We start from the raw sequence: 18,369 nt of genomic DNA on the forward strand, positions 1-18,369 counted from the left end.
ACCTGAATTTGGACCCAAAATTAGTTTGTCAGATTTAAATGCCAAATTAACAAAGGGGCCAAACCATGAGTAAAAAGCCCAACTTCGTGAAAATCGGTTGAGTTTTGGCCGAGTTATGGGATTAGGAAATTTTGACCCATGTCTATATAGGGATTCTTAGGGTACAATAATTACATGAATTTGGACCCAAAATTAGGTTATCAGATTTAAATGCCAAATTAATAAAGGGGCCAAACCATGAGTAAAAAGCCCAACTTCGTGAAAATCGGTTGAGTTTTGGCCGAGTTATGGGATTAGGAAGTTTTGACCCATGTCTATATAGGGATTCTTAGGGTACAATATTTACATGAATTTGGACCCAAAATTAGGTTGTCAGATTTAAATGCCAAATTAATAAAGGGGCCAAACCATGAGTAAAAAGCCCAACTTCGTGAAAATCGGTTGAGTTTTGGCCGAGTTATGGGATTAGGAAGTTTTGACCCATGTCTATATAGGATTTTTGAGGGTACAATATTTACATGAATTTGGACCCAAAATTAGGTTGTTAGATTTAAATGCCAAATTAGTAAAGGGGCCAAACCATGAGTAAAAAGTCCAACTTCGTGAAAATCGGTTGAGTTTTGGCCGAGTTATGGGATTAGGAAGTTTTGACCCATGTCTATATAGGATTTTTGAGGGTACAATAATTACATGAATTTGGACCCAAAATTAGGTTGTCAGATTTAAATGCCAAATTAATAAAGGGGCCAAACCATGAGTAAAAAGCCCAACTTCGTGAAAATCGGTTGAGTTTTGACCGAGTTATGGGATTAGGAAGTTTTGACCCATGTCATATAGGGATTCTTAGGGTACAATATTTACATGAATTTGGACCCAAAATTAGGTTGTCAGATTTAAATGCCAAATTAATAAAGGGGCCAAACCATGAGTAAAAAGCCCAACTTCGTGAAAATCGGTTGAGTTTTGACCGAGTTATGGGATTAGGAAGTTTTGACCCATGTCTATATAGGGATTCTTAGGGTACAATATTTACATGAATTTGGACCCAAAATTAGGTTGTCAGATTTAAATGCCAAATTAATAAAGGGGCCAAACCATGAGTAAAAAGCCCAACTTCGTGAAAATCGGTTGAGTTTTGACCGAGTTATGGGATTAGGAAGTTTTGACCCATGTCTATATAGGGATTCTTAGGGTACAATATTTACATGAATTTGGACCCAAAATTAGGTTGTCAGATTTAAATGCCAAATTAATAAAGGGGCCAAACCATGAGTAAAAAGCCCAACTTCGTGAAAATCGGTTGAGTTTTGGCCGAGTTATGGGATTAGGAAGTTTTGACCCATGTCTATATAGGATTTTTGAGGGTACAATATTTAGGTTGGCAGATTTGAATGCCCTGATTAAACCATATAAATTCCTATATATATTTGGAGCGATATTTATTCAAAAATATTCATTTAAGTTAAATTTTATAATTTAGGTGTCTGTTTTTTTTTTTTTTTGTAGTTGCAGTTTGCAGGCATACCCCTATTAAGTTTTAATATATTTTTATTAATAGAAGCAATCTGTCAACAGATTAAACTCTATATAGTTTTAGATTTTCTATGGATGATATTTATTTAATTAAATGTTCAATATATTTTTTATTTTAAACTTCTGCTTTTGTTGCTGTTTGCGAGCATACCCCTATTAAATTTTCATATATATATATTATAGCTTTCAACATGCTGCTTTTGTTATTGTTTTTTCCTTTCTGTTGTGGCTTTTGATTGATTCTCGTTAAAGTGTCGCAACGACTGGGCCATGATTTAATGGTTGACACCTGTCGCAAACAACTCGTGCAACGCCCACATTTGCTTTAACCTGAGCTCAGTTTGTAAATTATTCAAAATATGCAAATGTCGTGCGCACAGCTCAATAATAAATGAATGCACTCGAAAAAATGCCAAACAAGTGACGCAGTCTATATCCATCTACTATACAGATACATCTATTTTGAGGGTGTGATAACTGGCCAAATATTATCACAGCACACAAAAACAGTCGGCTTACAAAATGGCGAAATAACAATAATAAAACAAGTAAGAGGTACTAGTCGGGAGCTCCCGACTAGGGGATACCCTGAACCGTCTTCTTCCAACATCAAATGCATATGTATATTCTATTTTAGAAGCTATATGTCAAGTTTGATGACTCTAGCTCTTATTCTTTACCAAAATTGCACAAAAAACATGATATCGATATCGATTGCTTGGAAACGGAGTAAGTTATCGATTATCGGAAACAAAGTAAATCTGCGCGGGATGCTCCTAGTCATCTACATCTAAAATTTCAAGTCTCTAGCTCTTATAGGTTCTGAGATCCTTGAGATACGGACAGACGGACGGACAGACAGACGGACATGGCTAGATCGACTCGGCTATTGGTGCTGATCAAGAATATATATACTTTATGGGGTCAGAGATGTCTCCTTCTATGCGTTACACATTTGACGACAAAATTATAATACCCTCCGCAAGGGTATAATAAATGAAAATCAAATTGCGCGTGGGTAAAATGTTGTTCTGATCAGCATTGATCAGCATTTTAAAATTAGAACCAGTTGAATAATTATTTGGCTTTTAAATATTTGCTTATAATATTATTTTCAGTTGTTGTTGTTGTTCTAGTCAAGACTTCGTCACGCCTATTTATATTACAGCCCGATGACACGTCGTACGTGCGATTGCGAATAAACAAAGTTCAAGCGAATCTTCTTCTTTGATTTCTCTACAGATTATTCAAAACCTGCAACAATGGAAGGTTATTGAGAGTACCAAGTATCAAGTGTTCTTTCTAGAGTTCAAGTTTCGATTGGGTCGAATTCGCGTTGCCCTACTCAGCATTCTACATTAGAGCCGCGCAATGCCGGGCTATTTCCTCTTTTATATTGATTGCTTTTAAAATTCTTAAAGCAAAACTGTGTTTCATCCTAAATAACTCACAAGTTCAAGAGTCCAAGCACATGTTTTGGGCATGTTTAATAATTTATTCTTAAGATCTAGAAAAATGCCCGAAATAACTGTGTGACAAACTAGAATTGTTGAATGAAATATATATAATCACAATTACTCAGCAAAAAATATGACAAATCACTTTGAAATTTTGAAAAGCGAGAGAAAGAGACAAAAGTTTGAAAAGGTTCTTCAAAGATCTGAATCGGAAATATATTAAGCCAACTTTTAAGTTTCTCGATCTTTCGGATCTCAGTTTTCTCTCACTAAATATGGTTTACTGTGCTTATATATCATATATTCCGTGTGGAAATGACATTTGTTAACTGAAAGCTAATTGTTTAAACGAGTCGCAATCGTTGGACAGCTCTGTGGCAAACATGCCAAAGCATTTTACATGCATACTCTAAACAAAAACCAAGTGCAAATTGTAAATAATTGTGCTTGTGTATGTATTAATACCCTGTACACAAGGCCAATGGGCTTGTATAAGTTTGTACGTACTAATCATCCTTATAAGAAAACATACTAAAATCTTTCCACATCTTATGATATAAGAAAACTTACTAAAACCTTTCCACATCTTATGATTCCCTTAACATTTTTAAGAGATATAAGCATAATTATGATCTGAAAACTTATTTGGGAGGAAGCAAAGGAAAGAAGCAGAAGCAAAGGCAGAGGAAGAGCTGCAGCTGCCTAAAAAGACTTTTCATAGTGGCTTACAGAGTATCCAGCAATTGCAACAGCCTGTGGCTTTTTAGTTGGCTAAAAAATGCATAAATGTGCGATTGTTTTTGACTTTTGTGGAGCAAATAGCTCGCGCCACCATATAAACAGTTGTCGGTTATATATATATAAATAAATATATATATATATATATATATATATATATATATATATGTATATGTATATATTTATACTGTATTCATATGAAGTTGGGAACTGCAATCGCAGACGACGGCCCACGCCTGATGGCCCAGTGCGCTGACGACGACCAAATCGGGCGGCTTGCGACATGGAGGAAGAAGAAGACATACAAATAGATATAGATATATATAATATATTTGTATATACATAAATTCACATAGTTTACATTAAGACACAAGGCGTGGGCAGTTTTCTCATTTGACGTTGCATTAGGCGACTCGTTTTTTTTTTTTGCCCCACCTTCTGCCGACCGTAAATAACAACATTTTTCTCTGTGCTCCGCATTTGCCCAGGTGCCATAAAAGCGATTACGGTTGGCGAGTGATAAGAATCTGCAGCAGCCGATAAGAAACTTGGCAAAAAGAAATTGCATAATTCAGTTGAGGCTACTTTTAAGACACATATAGATATTGTGGGGCGGGGCGGGGCGTGGACGTTGCTGCCACAAAAGAAGCGACAGCACAAACCAATCAATGCGGGCGAAAAGCAGAAGAAAAACCAGAGCTAGACAAATAGAAAGTTCCGTTTGAGAATAGGTAAAAAAAAAAAGAGAAAAAGTTGCAGTACATTTGATTAGCAATACCTGCAGTTTGCTTGGCCCGTCGCTTTTGTATACCCTGTTCGCAGAGTGAACTTGGGTTATATAGGCAGAACATGAGATCATATAATATATAGAATAGCCAGAGGCTTTGAACTTGACATATATCTAAGCCATACGCAGAATATTTTATCACTTTTTTCCATATTTACTATTTTAACATGTTCGATAAATATCGATTATCGTTTTTATAAACTCTAGAATTACTTACACCAGCTCTATATAGGAAATTTATTACCTAAACTCTCGTATAGTATATACAGACTGAGAATATTTCACTTAGTGTGCCTCCTCCCATTCTAATGTACAATATTTGCTGTCGATACATTTCGATGAATATCGATTCAGCGACATGGCATTAAAGCTATGTGCAGCATGTATGGAAGTTCTCATATTATATATACAGACTGAGAATATTTCACTTTTAGACTGCCTCCTCCCACGCTCATTTTCGATAGTTGTTATCGATTTCCAGACATTGTTTTATATAACTCAAGTGCTATAATTATAGAAGCTGTATACAGCTGAAGTGCTATATAGGTCCTCGTATGGTAAGTATATACAGACTGAGACTATTTTTTGGATACCTCTTTCAATTCCCCTTTGAAACTGATAAAAACTGAAGTCTTAAAGCATTGGAATATTGCCTTAGGGAAGGGGAAGACTGTTTATGACACTTTAAACAGGGTAGCCTGCAGTTGACACTGGCTTCGCCCCTTCTTTTTGTGGCCATTGCATATAAATACATAATGAGATTTAAAATGCGACTGTGACAGTTGACACACAATAAGCACCAGCTCTATGCATATATATATATATATATATACATGTCAAGTGCATTTGCAGAGCCAATCAATACGTATTAAATACAAGGCTATAACTGTTGGCCAAACTGTATCTTACAGATGCTAACATTTAATTCAATTACCTGTCGAGCACAATTGGCAAAGGAAATGGATTTTCGCACATCGCACGATAAGCCGGAAAAACCCATTTGTAAACATTAATTATAAACAAATAATTGTTTATATTGTTCCGTAAGCTTTATGCATTGTTTATAGGGCAAACAATTTAATTTCCCGCATGTTTGTGTAAAAACATCTGTGCAAATACTTATCAAAGTAATTCCCATTTGTAATTAGCTAATGAAGTAAATGTAACACATAAAACCAGACTTTGACTTAGATAGGTTTCTTAAAACTCAGTTTCTTCGAAATAGTTGGATTAGCAATTTTTGTTATCGATAATTAAATCGATTAATACATATTTACGACTCCAGTTTTCTCAGAAAATCTCAAAATTGGCCCACATATCAAGAATTGCCGATAAATATCGATTTGCAGTCGGCTTTTTAAGCATATCTCGAAAATATATAGAGCTAGGGAGATTAGGATACAAATATCAAGAAATGTCGATAAATATCGATGCACAGATCTTTTTTTATAGCATAACGCAAATGATCTTATAACTGAAGAGGCTGGGACAGAAATATTGAGAAATGCCGATAAATATCGATGCACGAAACCAGCCTTGTTGGCATATTTCGAAAATTCTTAGAGCTAGAGACATTAGAAGAGAAATATCGATAATATCGTTTCACAGTTCCAGCTTTTTCAGCATATCTGAAAAATATATAGAGCTAGGGAAGCTAGAATATAAAAATCGATAAATATCGATTCACAGATATAACTTTTACAGCAAATCTTGGAAATTCTTAGTACTAGCGTGCCTCTAGGACTGATCAGAACTCTAACAATATATATATATATATATACATAAAGTCTTGGGCAGCTCTCAGAGCTTTTTAAGCTTGCTTTCTCCCACTTTCTTATGGAGTTATTATGCCTTTTGTTTCTCTCCCCAGGTATCCCAATTTATAGACTTATTGTTCTCAATTTAAGCAATATATTACTTACAATTTTGACGATTTAAGAGCCTACAAACGTAGCAACAAAACAACATACAACTAAACCCTAGCTACACTTCCCTCTGCATTGCTTGCCTTAGCTACATGACACATTTTGCCCCCCTTGCCGCGCCCAAATGTCAACAATGTTGAGACTAATTGAAGTTGATATCAAATAGAATAAAATCATGATGAAGCTGACCGCAATAAAGTCTTCCGATCTAGTTCACAGATACAAAAACAAATGGGCGACAGAAACGGAAACAGAAGAAATATGCTCGCCTTCGTAGCGCTTCGCTGTAAAATGGGAAATTGTGCATTTCGAAATCTGGCCAAGAGGCAAGCAGAAATAAGTACAAAAAGTTAAGAACATGCTCCACATACTTTCGTGTGACACGTTAAGGGTGTGGCAAGGGGCAGCCGGGCGCAGCCGGGCAGCCGGAGAACGTTAGTTCAGTTCAGTTCAGTTGTTGTGGAAAGCTAAATGAGGCGTGACATAGAAAATGAGGCACAGGCCGCACACACACACACTTGGTAATTGGGAGTGCACCCACGACAACAACAACAACAACAACAGCAACAATAACAATAAACAAACGCGAGAGCAGGCATTGTGCCCAAAAACAAAGAGTCCGTGAACAGACAAAGCAAAGAGCGCATGTTTATGCGGTGAAAAATTGAAAAATCTCATGAAAAGCTTAAAAAGAAGATTGGCAAAAAACACGAAAACGAAATGCAAAGCCGCCAAAGCAAACGACTCGTTCGCTGGCCACACAGACAGAAGGAGAGAGGGAGAGTAGTAGTGCCAGCATGCACGACTAGGCATATACCCTATGTCCACGACTCGCTCTCTGGCCACACAGGCAGACAGACAGAAAGAGACAGAGATAGCAAGGCAGGAAGTGAGAGAGAAATAGAGAGGAGAGTAGTAGTACCAGCATGCACGACTAGGCATATACCCTCTATCCACAACTCGCTCTCTGGCCACACCTGCAGACAGGCAGAAAGAGACAGAGATAGCAAGGCAGGAAGCGAGAGAGAAATAGAGAGAAGCTATAGAGCATGCCCGACTAGACACATACCCCCTATCCAATTCTGTAACTTCTCTTTCACCCAAACGAATATTCATTCTTGAATAACTCGGGTATTTTATAACCGATTGTAATGATATCTTCAGGTCCTAAGGCTGACATTCAACTGCGCGTATATAACAATAATCCAGCCATTATCTCGAAATTTTCAAACATGCCTAGCTAAACGGAAATATTCCTTAAGCAGAGCATGTCTCAGCTGCGTGTACTTCTTCGTCTTACTTTCGTCTGTTACATACATTAGCAAAACAGCAAAACAGCCAATTTAGATCAATATCAGTGTGTACAGGGTATCATAAAATAAGTGGGGGAGACGAAGGGTCACACAATTAACCCTTCCGCAGGCGCGAGGGCAATTCAACAATTGCTTTGATGTCGCTTTTGTGTTGTGCCGCATTGTTGAGCTTGGGTGTTGGGTGTTGGGTTGTTTGTGCTTGAGTTCGTGTTGCTGTGCTTCATTCAACTTTGGCGAGGTGTCTGTTGCCCAGCTTCAATTGCAGCTGGCTTTAATTAGCTTATGGACAAAAAAAAAAAAGGGATATGCAATGAAATTAATCGGTTATGCTGTAATCGCATTTATCCCCGCCTTCCCACCTTTCAAACAATCCCAACCCCCTTTATTTGGGGCATGGTGGGGCATGGTGAATGCCCCGAATCAATCATGTATAGCGAAGCGTACCCGATTCCATTACAGCCGGCTTAACGAGATTGCCAGCTAGTGAAGCGTTAAGCTCCCCTCTCCCCCTCACCCGTGTCACTATTTACAGTAGCTATTTTTAAGCTGTTCCCAGGTCCGACCTAGAAGATGATCTCGATCGACATAGAAACACTTTTCTGTTTCGCTTTTTGGCGTAAATACATTTTTTTCCACATACAGTAAAGCCCCAAATCCGAGCAAAATCAGGGCTTACGGCAGCTCTTCAGCGTCTGGCCACACTGACCCTTCATCGGCTGGCCACACTGACCGATGCCGCTGCAGCACATGATGCACATGTTGCACGTTCCACAGCAGCTGCCACAACGCCGTTGATCCCGGCAAGCGGAGCGTGACTTGCACCAGTTACCAGGCGTACAGCCCAAACGGTTATGGGAGCCGCGTGAATACGTTCGAGTACAGCAGCGCATCTTGAGGGCTGTCACAGGTGTATTCAATCAAGAAATATATGCGTTTTATAATTATTTTTCAGTTACTCACGTTTGGGACTTTACTGTTTGGCAAAAATTGAATTTGACAAGCGAAGATTTTGAAAGTTATTCAAAAAAAATTATACAGTTCTAAGTTTTACATTACAAAGCGCTCTTCAATAACCCTAGAGAGAAGTTACCAATAAATATAGCGTATAGAAAAGAATTCTGCATCTATCATAGATAAAGCCTGCAATTTGTTACACTTTTAACATAATGTTAATATCTGCACGCCTTGACTAGCTTGAATGTCAGCTATATAAAGTCAAAATGGCGGAAACTTTTCAAAAACGCCAACTGCACGTATTTCGATATAAAATCAATAATCGATAACACACACAATCGATTAAGCATACGCCCATGTTAAAAATACACATGTTACAGATTCTGAGCAAGTTATATTTAACGACTGTTAAACGATGCGAACTAACTTATTTGTTACAATGCATGCATATCTATTAAGATGGTATATTCGATAATATATATATGTAAAACGTGCGATATAGATTAGCGCCAACAGCTATTTAGCTTTACGAGCGTTTATAGTTTATTTCGTCATACATAATTCTGCGAATATGCAAATCATTCGACAACAATTTCGAGCTGAAAGTGAAATTTTCTATTATCAGTTACTCAGAACACACACACACGCACCCGCACGCAAAGCTGTGTGAGAGGTGGAGAGAGGGAGAGAGAGCTAGAACCAATGGGCCACTAATACAGACATAAAAACGATCTGCTTAGATGTTGGCATAGCAAGCTGTCGTCTTCGTTCGGCTCTACTCGGCTTGAGTCGACTTGTCTTGTGCAGCCTTTGCTTTTGGAGAGAAAGAGAGAGAGGGAGCGGGAGAGGGAGCGGGAGCGGGAGAGCTGGAACCAATGGGCCAAGTGGGCATAACAAGCGCTCGGCTTGGCTTGGCTTGATTCGGCTCGACTCGGCTTGACTCGGCTCGACTCGGCTTGGCTTGTGCAGCCTCGGGCTCTGCTTTTGGGCTTTGCTGCTGGACGCTGAGCGCACCTGTCTCCACAGAAACGCGCGACGCCCGCGCCGTCGATTAGCGGACGCACCTAGAAGAAGCAGCACACACAACAGCCCCCGCTCGGCATATCCCAACGGTAAGTCCGTGGATCGCTTGGTGAGCAGCCGCAGCAGCCGCCGCTGTCGCCGCAGCCGCCGCAGTCCGCCGTTTTTCAAATGCTAAAATTGGCGATTAGTCAAAATGATGTCACCGAGTTATTTTGATTGTTTTTTATATACGTATTTATTTATTTATTTTGCTTTGCTTTGCTTTCGGTTTATTTTGCTTTGCTTTTGGCATTTCGTTGACTTCGAAATGCGCCCAATTCCAAGCGAGCCCATCAAATTCAGCTTAACGAAGTTCACAGGCACTTGTAATTGGATATGGATAACGGATAGCGGATAACGGATAAAGGATAAAACGAATGAAGATGTCATATGTCATCACATTATGTATGCCATTTTCTGACTAGCTGATTGAAGTTTAGATCATGTTTCCAATTAGAAAACCAAGAATGTAAAACAGTTTGTTTATGAAACTTTAAGTTAAGAGAGAATACACCTCCATGGGTTGACTTAACGATCATATGCCTTTATAAGGTCTGTAATGATTAAATCGCCAATTGAAGGAAAAGTGTCTAACAACTGGAACTGTATATTATGTACAGTACAGTAGATGCTCGCAAAGTGGATACTCTAGAAATGCAAACATTTTTGTGTGTAATATTTTCTTAACACACTTGAGATTTGCATTTGTTTATAGAAATCATTTAATTGATTTTTGACTTAAAGCGTTCCACATTGCGAGTTTCCACTGTATCATATTACTTGTGCCATTTAGGGAGTAAGATCTGATCTAATGCACTGAGGCAAGCAGAAATTAAAAAAAAAAAGATAAATAAATGACAAAGCTCAGCAAGGGCATTGTCCGACTATCAGATACCCTAAAGTCAGCGGCAGGCTGATTTTGCGTATATGCAAACTTCCTTAAACGTACATTCATAAACTTTTAAAAGTCAACAGTCCCTTCATCTAGTGTTGTAAAGCAATCGTAGTATGAGACATATATGTATAAAGGTTTTTTTTTTATAAATTGAAGTTGGGCACTCTGGGAAAAGAAGAAGAGAGCACGAGGTGACGCCGAAAACGACGAAAATGCAAATAAAGAAGATTGAAATTCCAGGATCGAAAGAACTTGGCGTTGTGCCTGTTGCAAAAACCAATATACCCTTTTTAGCCAGTTTCAATGAGTTAAGGGTATAAAAAGCAACCGCAAAATAAAAAAACAACTCATTAAATTACGGAATGTCTCAAAAATAGATAAAAACAAAGCATGGGGATTGAGCGAGGGGCGCGGGAAGGTGGCAAGATGACAATTGATATGCTTAAGTAAATAATTAAAGTCGATTGCCATCGTTTAATTTACAAGAACGAGCCACAAATAAATAAAACCAAAACGAAACACACGGGAGAGGGGAAAGTGGAAAGCGGGGTGTGTGTGAAAAGTGAACAACGACGTTGGGCAAGTGGAGGGGGAGGCGGGGTCTCAAGGGTGCCAGCTGCTGCGCTGCGACGCGTCGCATCGTATTTTTATGAATGAACATTTTGCTACGCTAAATGTTGTTGTTTTTTTTTCGGTTTTAAACAAAAGTCGACGCACAATTTAGGTTCAATTTGTTTACCTGTTTCTATTTTGTTTGGCTTTAGGGCTGCGTCGTCCTATGCGTCACTTTTGACCTGCGACAGATTTTGCGTTTGGGCTCTGCTTGAAGCTGGTACGCTGCTTCCTCTTCGCTTAACTGTTGTACGTTTTATTATTTTTGGAGAATTGTTCACCTGCTGCGCCCTTTGCCACTGTTTTATGCTGACTTTGGCCTTGCGAAATATGTTGACAGACAGATATATGTATAACTTCTGTTTTCTGTTTTCGGGCTATCTTCGACTTCGCTTTTAGGCTGCCCGAGACGCACAAACACAAGCGCACGCACGCACGCACACACAAAAACACTGGCACACACACACACACGCACACAACAAACACAGCTTCGTAAGCTGGATGAATCTTTCTATTTTTTAATTCGCTCTCGTTTCTTGTGGATAAAAAACAACAGAGGTGTAGCACACACGCACGACGTATTTTTAATTGTTAATTGTTTGCTGGAGGGGAATTCTTATCAACAGATTTTGTTTACGCAGCGGTTGCAAAAAACCGTCGCCCGCTGCTGCACTTGACTACTTTCAACCACCGACTGGCCAGTGTGACCAGTGCGAGAAATGCGCCAAAATCGCTGCTACAAGTATTTAACGCAGCGTGGCCGTATGCGCACAAAAAAATACCAAACACCATAGCTCCGGCAATATACCACTTTGCCGGCTACTGACAATTATTTAAAATTTAAATAAAAAACGTATGCAGAATTTCTGTGACTTGCTACAAACGGTTTTTGGTTAATATATATTTAAGGACAACACACAACGTACACACAAATTCGAACGGTGCACGTGACAATGACTAACACCTGATGCGGTTAACACGCCATGGCTTTTGACTCATTTTAAATAATTGAGTTATTTCCCTATTGCTCTACTCCTCCTTTAAGGGTATATCCCTTGTCGTTGTGGGCGTGCCGGCCACACTATTCCGCTCCCGGCGCGCCCGCTCCTTCAGCTGGGCCGTCTTCAACGTGGCCATCATTTGCGTTGAGTTATACAGCCAAGTGCCCTGCATTGAGAATGCAAAATTTACAAATCATATAAATGCGCAAAAGACACGTAAACATTTGCCCAACTCACAATCAGCAGCATGCAGTTCAGCAAAATGGGAATGGAGAACACAGTCGAGATAAAGAGGCCGTTGCCATCGAAATACTGCTGCTTGGAGAATGTTTTCCAATTCTGTGCCGCATACTCGTTGATGCTCTCCGAGAAATAAACAACAGACACTGCAATAATGCGAATATCAGCAAGCGCATAAGAATAATTCAACTTTGTTGAGTTCCGGTCAGAGTCCGGAGTACTTACACAGAACAAGGAATAGAAAAACTTGGAAATTTGTGTTGTTACGGGTGAGCAGGGCCGTGCTAGTTGTCAGCACGTGCAGTAAAATGAGTCCTATCAGCCACGGATCCTTCCAATCGATCTGAAATGGCGAGTTGCCTGGATCAACATATTTTGTCAATAGCTTTTCTTTTGGTGCACACTTACGCTTAATAGAAATGACCAGACGCCGGTTATTTCATTGACTTCGATTTGTCCGGCATGCATATTGCGACGCTTTTTAAACAACTTTTATATGTAAGTTTTCCTTTTAGAAAAAATCGCGGGAGCGGCAGAAAAATAACTCAGCAGGCAGCCACGCACAAAAAAGGTAAACAATAAATGTATAAGAAAAAAACATCAATTTATCGAGATATCGATAGTTGGTGTGACCATCGTTAGCAAACAGCTGATGTAGCGATAGACATGATATACATCGCACGGCGTATATCGGTGATGCAATGGCTATTTCATACGTAAACAATGAACTTCAGACTGACCAAATATTGTGTATAATCTGTAGAGAAGAAAATTTGCAGCCCTGGTTGCGATTGGCCATACTGCTATCATGCAGCTTGAACGTCTCAACTTTGCTTTCACTGACTCAGTAGACTCCAACATTAACAAAATCTGAAAAATTCTCCACAAAGAATTTGTTAAATACAGTCAAAATTATAGTAAACATAAACCAAAGCATTATTTTTGTTGTTGTTCAACGCTAACGTGCGAGCAAATCAAATCAGGAATTTAGGAAACGTGCGACGAATATTATTAAGAAGGTGTCGTCGCAGTGACAAAACGGAAATTGAGCTAAAAACAAAGCGAGCGTCGTCTCTGTCTGTGCCGCTGCCTCTGCCTCTGCCTTATCACCGCCTCCAACCCCCCTCTCTACACCCGCGAGCGTAGCACACAAATTCGTACATCGTCGGAACAGTGTAGGAGAGTGTTGCACAGCGGAGCAGGACAGTGTGGCGAAGTGCAACTAAGTGTTAACTAGCCTGGCGCAATTAATTTTCAGCTCGCTGAATGGCAGACTTTGGCTTGCGTTTTGTTTATTGTTATTGTTGTTAAACAATTGTTAATTGTGCTTTAGCCGCTCGAGCGAAAATTGAAAAACAGCAACAACGACTCGCAACGGCAACTGGCTCAAGGACACGCGGCGACTGCGCCACCGACGGCCACACAACAACAGCCGCAGCGCCCGCGCCAAACAGAAGCCCAAACGTCCCAGGAAACGCGTGCCGCCCAGGCGCCGGCGTCTTCACAGCGAACAGTTGCAATTAACGCCCTTTGACATGGCTGTCAAGCAGAACAACACCGAGCAGAACGAGATGGCGCCCGGCCAAGCTGGCGGCGGCGGCGGCGGTGGCTCGGCCGCCAATATGGGCGCCGGAGGAGCTGGCGCTGGAGCTGGTGGAGCTGCGTCTTCCAATGGCAAATCCACAATGCCGGGCAACATTTCAGACGAAGGCGGCGGCGGCGGCGGCGGGCAGGTCAACGATGCCAGCAGCCAGACGACGTCTGGCAAATGCCAGACAAACGCTCGAGAACTGGGCGGAGCGGGCGGCAACGGCAGTGGAACTGGCAGCAGCACCACCAACGATCGGCAGCACGATTTCAATGCGTTGCTCAACATAATGCAGGGCATCGATCCGGAGGATCAGAAGGCGTCGCGCATCTATAAGCTCGTCATCTACAATCTGGCCGGCATGCATGTGAGCAGCGCGCCGGCAGATCTCAAGCTGTTCAAGGAGAACATCACCAAGATCGGCCAGCTTCTGGCGGTGCCCAACAAGAAGCGCTATCTGATGTTCTATCTGCGCTTTGTCTACCATCTGATCACACAGTCCGCGGAGCCGCCCTCCTGCGCCGTGGCCATCGTGTTCCAACTATTCAGTCCGGATCTGATCATTGAGGCGGTGCAATCGCTGCTCGATCTGAATGTCCAGGACGATAGCATACGGAAGACGGTCGGCTTGCTCTGCAAATGGATACATGTCTGCAATTTTTGCCAGAATCTCAATCTGTGGATAATGGCCCTGCTGCACGGACTGCGCGAACAGGAGAAATATCTGCTGCTCGACGAGATCGCGCTCGATAATATCGAGCATCTGTTCAGGCTCATGATCTTGCCCGCTTTGCGTCCCAAGGTAGCGCCCATTGTATTTCACATGCTCTCCACCATCAATCAGACGCCCGAAATATTCCACAAGGTGAGTTTTGGAGCCCTTGGAGCCTGCGAACGCCGGGTAATAACCTCTCTTTCACAGATATTGCCAAGCATACCGCTGGTGATTGGCGCTATGAAGAGCAAGCCAAATAACCTGGATAACGCCAGCAGCGATGCGCGCAACTATATCCAAAAGCTGGTCGACTTGTTCAATGCGCTGATGATACGCTTCTATGACAACGATGAGCTCTATGCACCCTTAAAGGCTACTCTGCAGATGTACGAGCCCTCGCAGAATTGCATGGCATTTGCCCGTGCGCTGTTCGAGAATGCTCTGCCACGGAATGCACGCGTCGGTCTGGTCAATCTGGGCAATACCTGCTACATGAACAGCGTGCTCCAGGCGCTGGCCATGACCAGCGAGTAAGTGTAGCCACAAGATTTACAAGATAGAGCTCTGCATCGGTTATTTTAATTGACTCGTAACTCGAATACTCGTTCGAGCTGTCGATATTCGAACAAATGATTCATCAAACACCCGAGCATAACTCGAATACTCGTTCGAGCTGTCGATGTTCGAACAAATGATTCATCAAACCTCCAAACACAGCTCGAATACTCGTTCAAGCTGTCGTTGTTCGAACAAATGATCCATCAAACCTCGGAGCACAACTCCCATACTCGTTTGAGCTGCCGATGTTCGAAGAAATGATTCATCAAACCTCCGAGCACAAACATGTTCGAGCCGAACGTGTTGCATTGTGCTCGAACAGAACCGAGTTTGAAGCGAGCTCGAACACAGCTCGATTGCTCAATTGTTCGAGTTCCGCTCGACTCGATGCAGGGCTCTAATCTATAAGCATAACACACACACTCAGTTCTTGTCATCCTCCCCCGCAGCTTTGTGCGTCAAATCCTGCTCATCGAGAGCGGCTCGATGTTGTTGCAGAAGGTGCAGCAGCAAATCGCGCTGATGCATCATTCGATGCGCTACGAGCTGACGCCGTTGCGGGTGCTGAAGGCCACACGTCCGCCAGGCTTTACGCCCGGCCTGCAGCAGGACAGCTCCGAGTTCCTAGGCTATTTGCTGGACCTGCTGCACGAGCACGAGATCAACAGCGGAGCGGCGCAGCACATGGACACGGACGTGGGACAGCCCAAAGAGGTGAAGACCAGCAGCGAGCCGGCGCTGCTGACGGATGAGATAGTGGCCGCCGGCGTTATACCCTATAATAGCAATGATCATGTGCACAATACCAGGCCGAGTGCGCCGGCAATTGGCCCAGCCACGCCCACATCCATGCCCACCAACGCAGCGCCGAAGAAGCCGTCGACCATAGACAAAACGTTCGCCGGCAAGTTGTCGACGACATACAAATGCCTGAGCTGCGCCTGGGAGAGCCGCAACGAGGACAGCTTCCGCGAGCTGCAGCTATCGTTTCCGGACGACAAGGTCGACTGCGGCGCCACCAACTATTCGGTGCAGGATCTGATCGACTATTACTGCTCGCCGGAGAAGCTCGATGGGGACAATCAATACTTTTGCGCACGCTGCAAGAAACTGTGCGATGCGGAGCGTCGGATTGCCATCACCCAGGCGCCGCGCAATCTAATCCTCACGTTGAAACAGTTCAAATACGATCAGAAATATCATTTTCGCACCAAGCTCATGCACAAGGTGTTCCACGATGAGAGCGTAAGTTGTTGCAGTACTCCAATTGTAGCCCAATTTAATCTATAACCCTATTTACCAGGTGATTGTCAAGGTGTGCGCCAACGATTCGCTGCAGGAAACGTGCACCGTACACTATGATCTGTATGCGGGCGTCGTCCATGCCGGCTACAGCATGGACTCTGGGCATTATTTCACCTTTGCCGCCGATCAGTCCAAGAATTGGTTCAAGTTCAACGACAGCCTGGTGACCAATTCGAAGCCCCAGGAAATGCACAGTCTGACCTCACCGAACACACCCTACATTCTGTTCTATCAGATGTGCGGCCGGTCCACCGAGGCCACGCCCGATGGACCCATGCATGCAATGGTGCCGGTGCCCCTAGTGCCGCCCCTCACGCTCGACGAACTGCCGCGCGGTCTGCGCGACTATGTAAAGAACGATAATCGGGATTATAGCGAGGAGCTGAAGCTGCAGCGCTTCAAACGGAATGCCAAACGGAACACGTTGAGCGGCAATGTTACCATGAATGGTCGCAATGGCTACGAGGGCGATGACGAGGACGACCATATGCCGCCCCCGGCGGGTGGGTGTGGCGGCAACGATATGGGCATGAATATCAATCGTTTTGTGTACTGATTGTGAGCAGTGTACGCAATATATATATATATTTTACAATATATATATATATCTTATATATACACACACACACACACAGACACACACACACACACCTCCATACGTAGCGTTATATCTAGAGTTATATAAGTATATATATATATAGAAAATTATGCGGTTCATTGTCATATGTATGCAAGTGCAGCTCGGCTACAGTCTGCACTCGCTAAAGCCAACGTTAGCTGGGCATTCTATCATACACACACACACACACACCTACTATTGTTGTCATGTTCCTTAAAAACCAGCACACACACACACACACACAGAACAGCAGAAACTACAATTGTATTTCCATTTACAGATTTGTTATAATTTTTACGCATTGTTTTTGTTAACACAAATTTAGTTATAGCCTTTTACATATGCATATATATATATATATATATATGCATATATATTATACACATACATATTAAAGCATATAAATTAGCCAGCAAGAGAGAATGTTACGATACTCCCTAGCTATACATATAGATATATATATATATATATATATATATATATATATATATATATATATACCAAACCAAATCAAGTTTATAGAAGAGAAGACAAAAAAACCATAACTGGATAACTTCCAACACTGGCCTCCAAGAACATAACCTGTAAAACGACCTACCTATATTCTTCAGCTCAACTTAAGTTCTTAGCGCACAGATCCGTAAACAAAACTTATTGTGCTTGTAAATGACAGAAACAGATATCGAAATCGAATCTATTGGCATAGCAAAGGGATTTTTTTTTTTAAATTTTGTGAATTTTTAAAATTTACTTTTGATGTAACACGAATTTTGTCTGAATGGAGTATCGTGAAGAAAAAAAACAAATATAAATTTATATAATCACGTTAAGGTTTTGAATATTATTGCAATTAAATTGGAATAATTTCAATTCAATAAGTGTATATGCTGTAACTTATGAATATTTATCTATTACATTTATAAGGGTATCAAATAAAACTGAAAACACGAAACGTCAAGCGTTTTTTACTTACATTTTTGTGCTGATTATTATAACAGGGTATAAAGCCAATCGAGCACTGCCTCATTTGCTCTTATTGTGGCGGCAGCACGATATAGATTATTTGT

The 18,369-nt window shown here is 41.6% G+C and overlaps 3 protein-coding genes and 1 long non-coding RNA gene across 9 annotated transcripts in view; 2 read left to right on the forward strand and 2 right to left on the reverse strand.

The window, feature by feature from the left end:
* LOC115762130 (dystrobrevin beta) overlaps positions 1–11,978 on the reverse strand; it is a 28,769-nt gene extending 16,791 nt beyond the window's left edge. For 3 of the 6 annotated variants that reach the window (XR_004017787.1, XM_030704237.1, XM_030704236.1), the window contains exon 1: positions 11,404–11,978. The gene's annotated coding sequence lies outside the window, so the exon portion shown is untranslated. The remainder of the gene's footprint in view (positions 1–11,403) is intronic. The other 3 variants (XM_030704239.1, XM_030704240.1, XM_030704238.1) reach the window with 1 other exon arrangement.
* LOC115762131 lies at positions 9,266–10,244 on the forward strand. The gene is made up of 2 exons (XR_004017788.1): positions 9,266–9,819; positions 10,055–10,244. It is a non-coding gene; the product is annotated as an uncharacterized LOC115762131 (long non-coding RNA).
* A 161-nt stretch (positions 11,979–12,139) lies between the features above and the next one.
* Positions 12,140–13,074, reverse strand: LOC115762123 (transmembrane protein 18). The gene is made up of 4 exons (XM_030704228.1): positions 12,926–13,074; positions 12,743–12,860; positions 12,515–12,663; positions 12,140–12,443 (listed from the first exon to the last, which is right to left on the reverse strand). The coding sequence occupies exons 1-4, from the start codon at positions 12,983–12,985 to the stop codon at positions 12,306–12,308; spliced, it is 465 nt and encodes a 154-aa protein (XP_030560088.1). The 5' UTR covers positions 12,986–13,074; the 3' UTR covers positions 12,140–12,305.
* Positions 13,075–13,149: 75 nt separating this feature from the next.
* LOC115762122 (ubiquitin carboxyl-terminal hydrolase 38) lies at positions 13,150–17,754 on the forward strand. The gene is made up of 4 exons (XM_030704227.1): positions 13,150–14,970; positions 15,028–15,350; positions 15,828–16,623; positions 16,682–17,754. Exons 1-4 carry the CDS (start codon positions 14,053–14,055, stop codon positions 17,237–17,239), a joined length of 2,595 nt encoding a protein of 864 aa, XP_030560087.1. The 5' UTR covers positions 13,150–14,052; the 3' UTR covers positions 17,240–17,754.
* The last annotated feature ends 615 nt before the right edge of the window (positions 17,755–18,369 follow it).

Source organism: Drosophila novamexicana, unplaced genomic scaffold, assembly GCF_003285875.2.
Source record: "Drosophila novamexicana strain 15010-1031.04,08,12 unplaced genomic scaffold, DnovRS2.1 tig00000564-arrow-pilon, whole genome shotgun sequence".
In the NCBI taxonomy this organism is placed as follows: domain Eukaryota; kingdom Metazoa; phylum Arthropoda; class Insecta; order Diptera; family Drosophilidae; genus Drosophila; species Drosophila novamexicana.

Excerpts from the sequence above, each read along its gene's own strand:
- LOC115762123 (XM_030704228.1), bottom strand. The coding sequence starts at position 12,985 with ATGCATGCCGGACAAATCGAAGTCAATGAAATAACCGGCGTCTGGTCA. Across the intron at positions 12,861-12,925 it reads TCTGGTCATTTCTATTAAGC|ATCGATTGGAAGGATCCGTG; the intron begins GTAAGTGTGCAC and ends TCGCCATTTCAG. Across the intron at positions 12,664-12,742 it reads TTTTCTATTCCTTGTTCTGT|TGTCTGTTGTTTATTTCTCG; the intron begins GTAAGTACTCCG and ends GCATTATTGCAG.
- LOC115762122 (XM_030704227.1), top strand. The coding sequence starts at position 14,053 with ATGGCTGTCAAGCAGAACAACACCGAGCAGAACGAGATGGCGCCCGGC. Across the intron at positions 14,971-15,027 it reads CGCCCGAAATATTCCACAAG|ATATTGCCAAGCATACCGCT; the intron begins GTGAGTTTTGGA and ends TCTCTTTCACAG. Across the intron at positions 15,351-15,827 it reads GCGCTGGCCATGACCAGCGA|CTTTGTGCGTCAAATCCTGC; the intron begins GTAAGTGTAGCC and ends CCTCCCCCGCAG.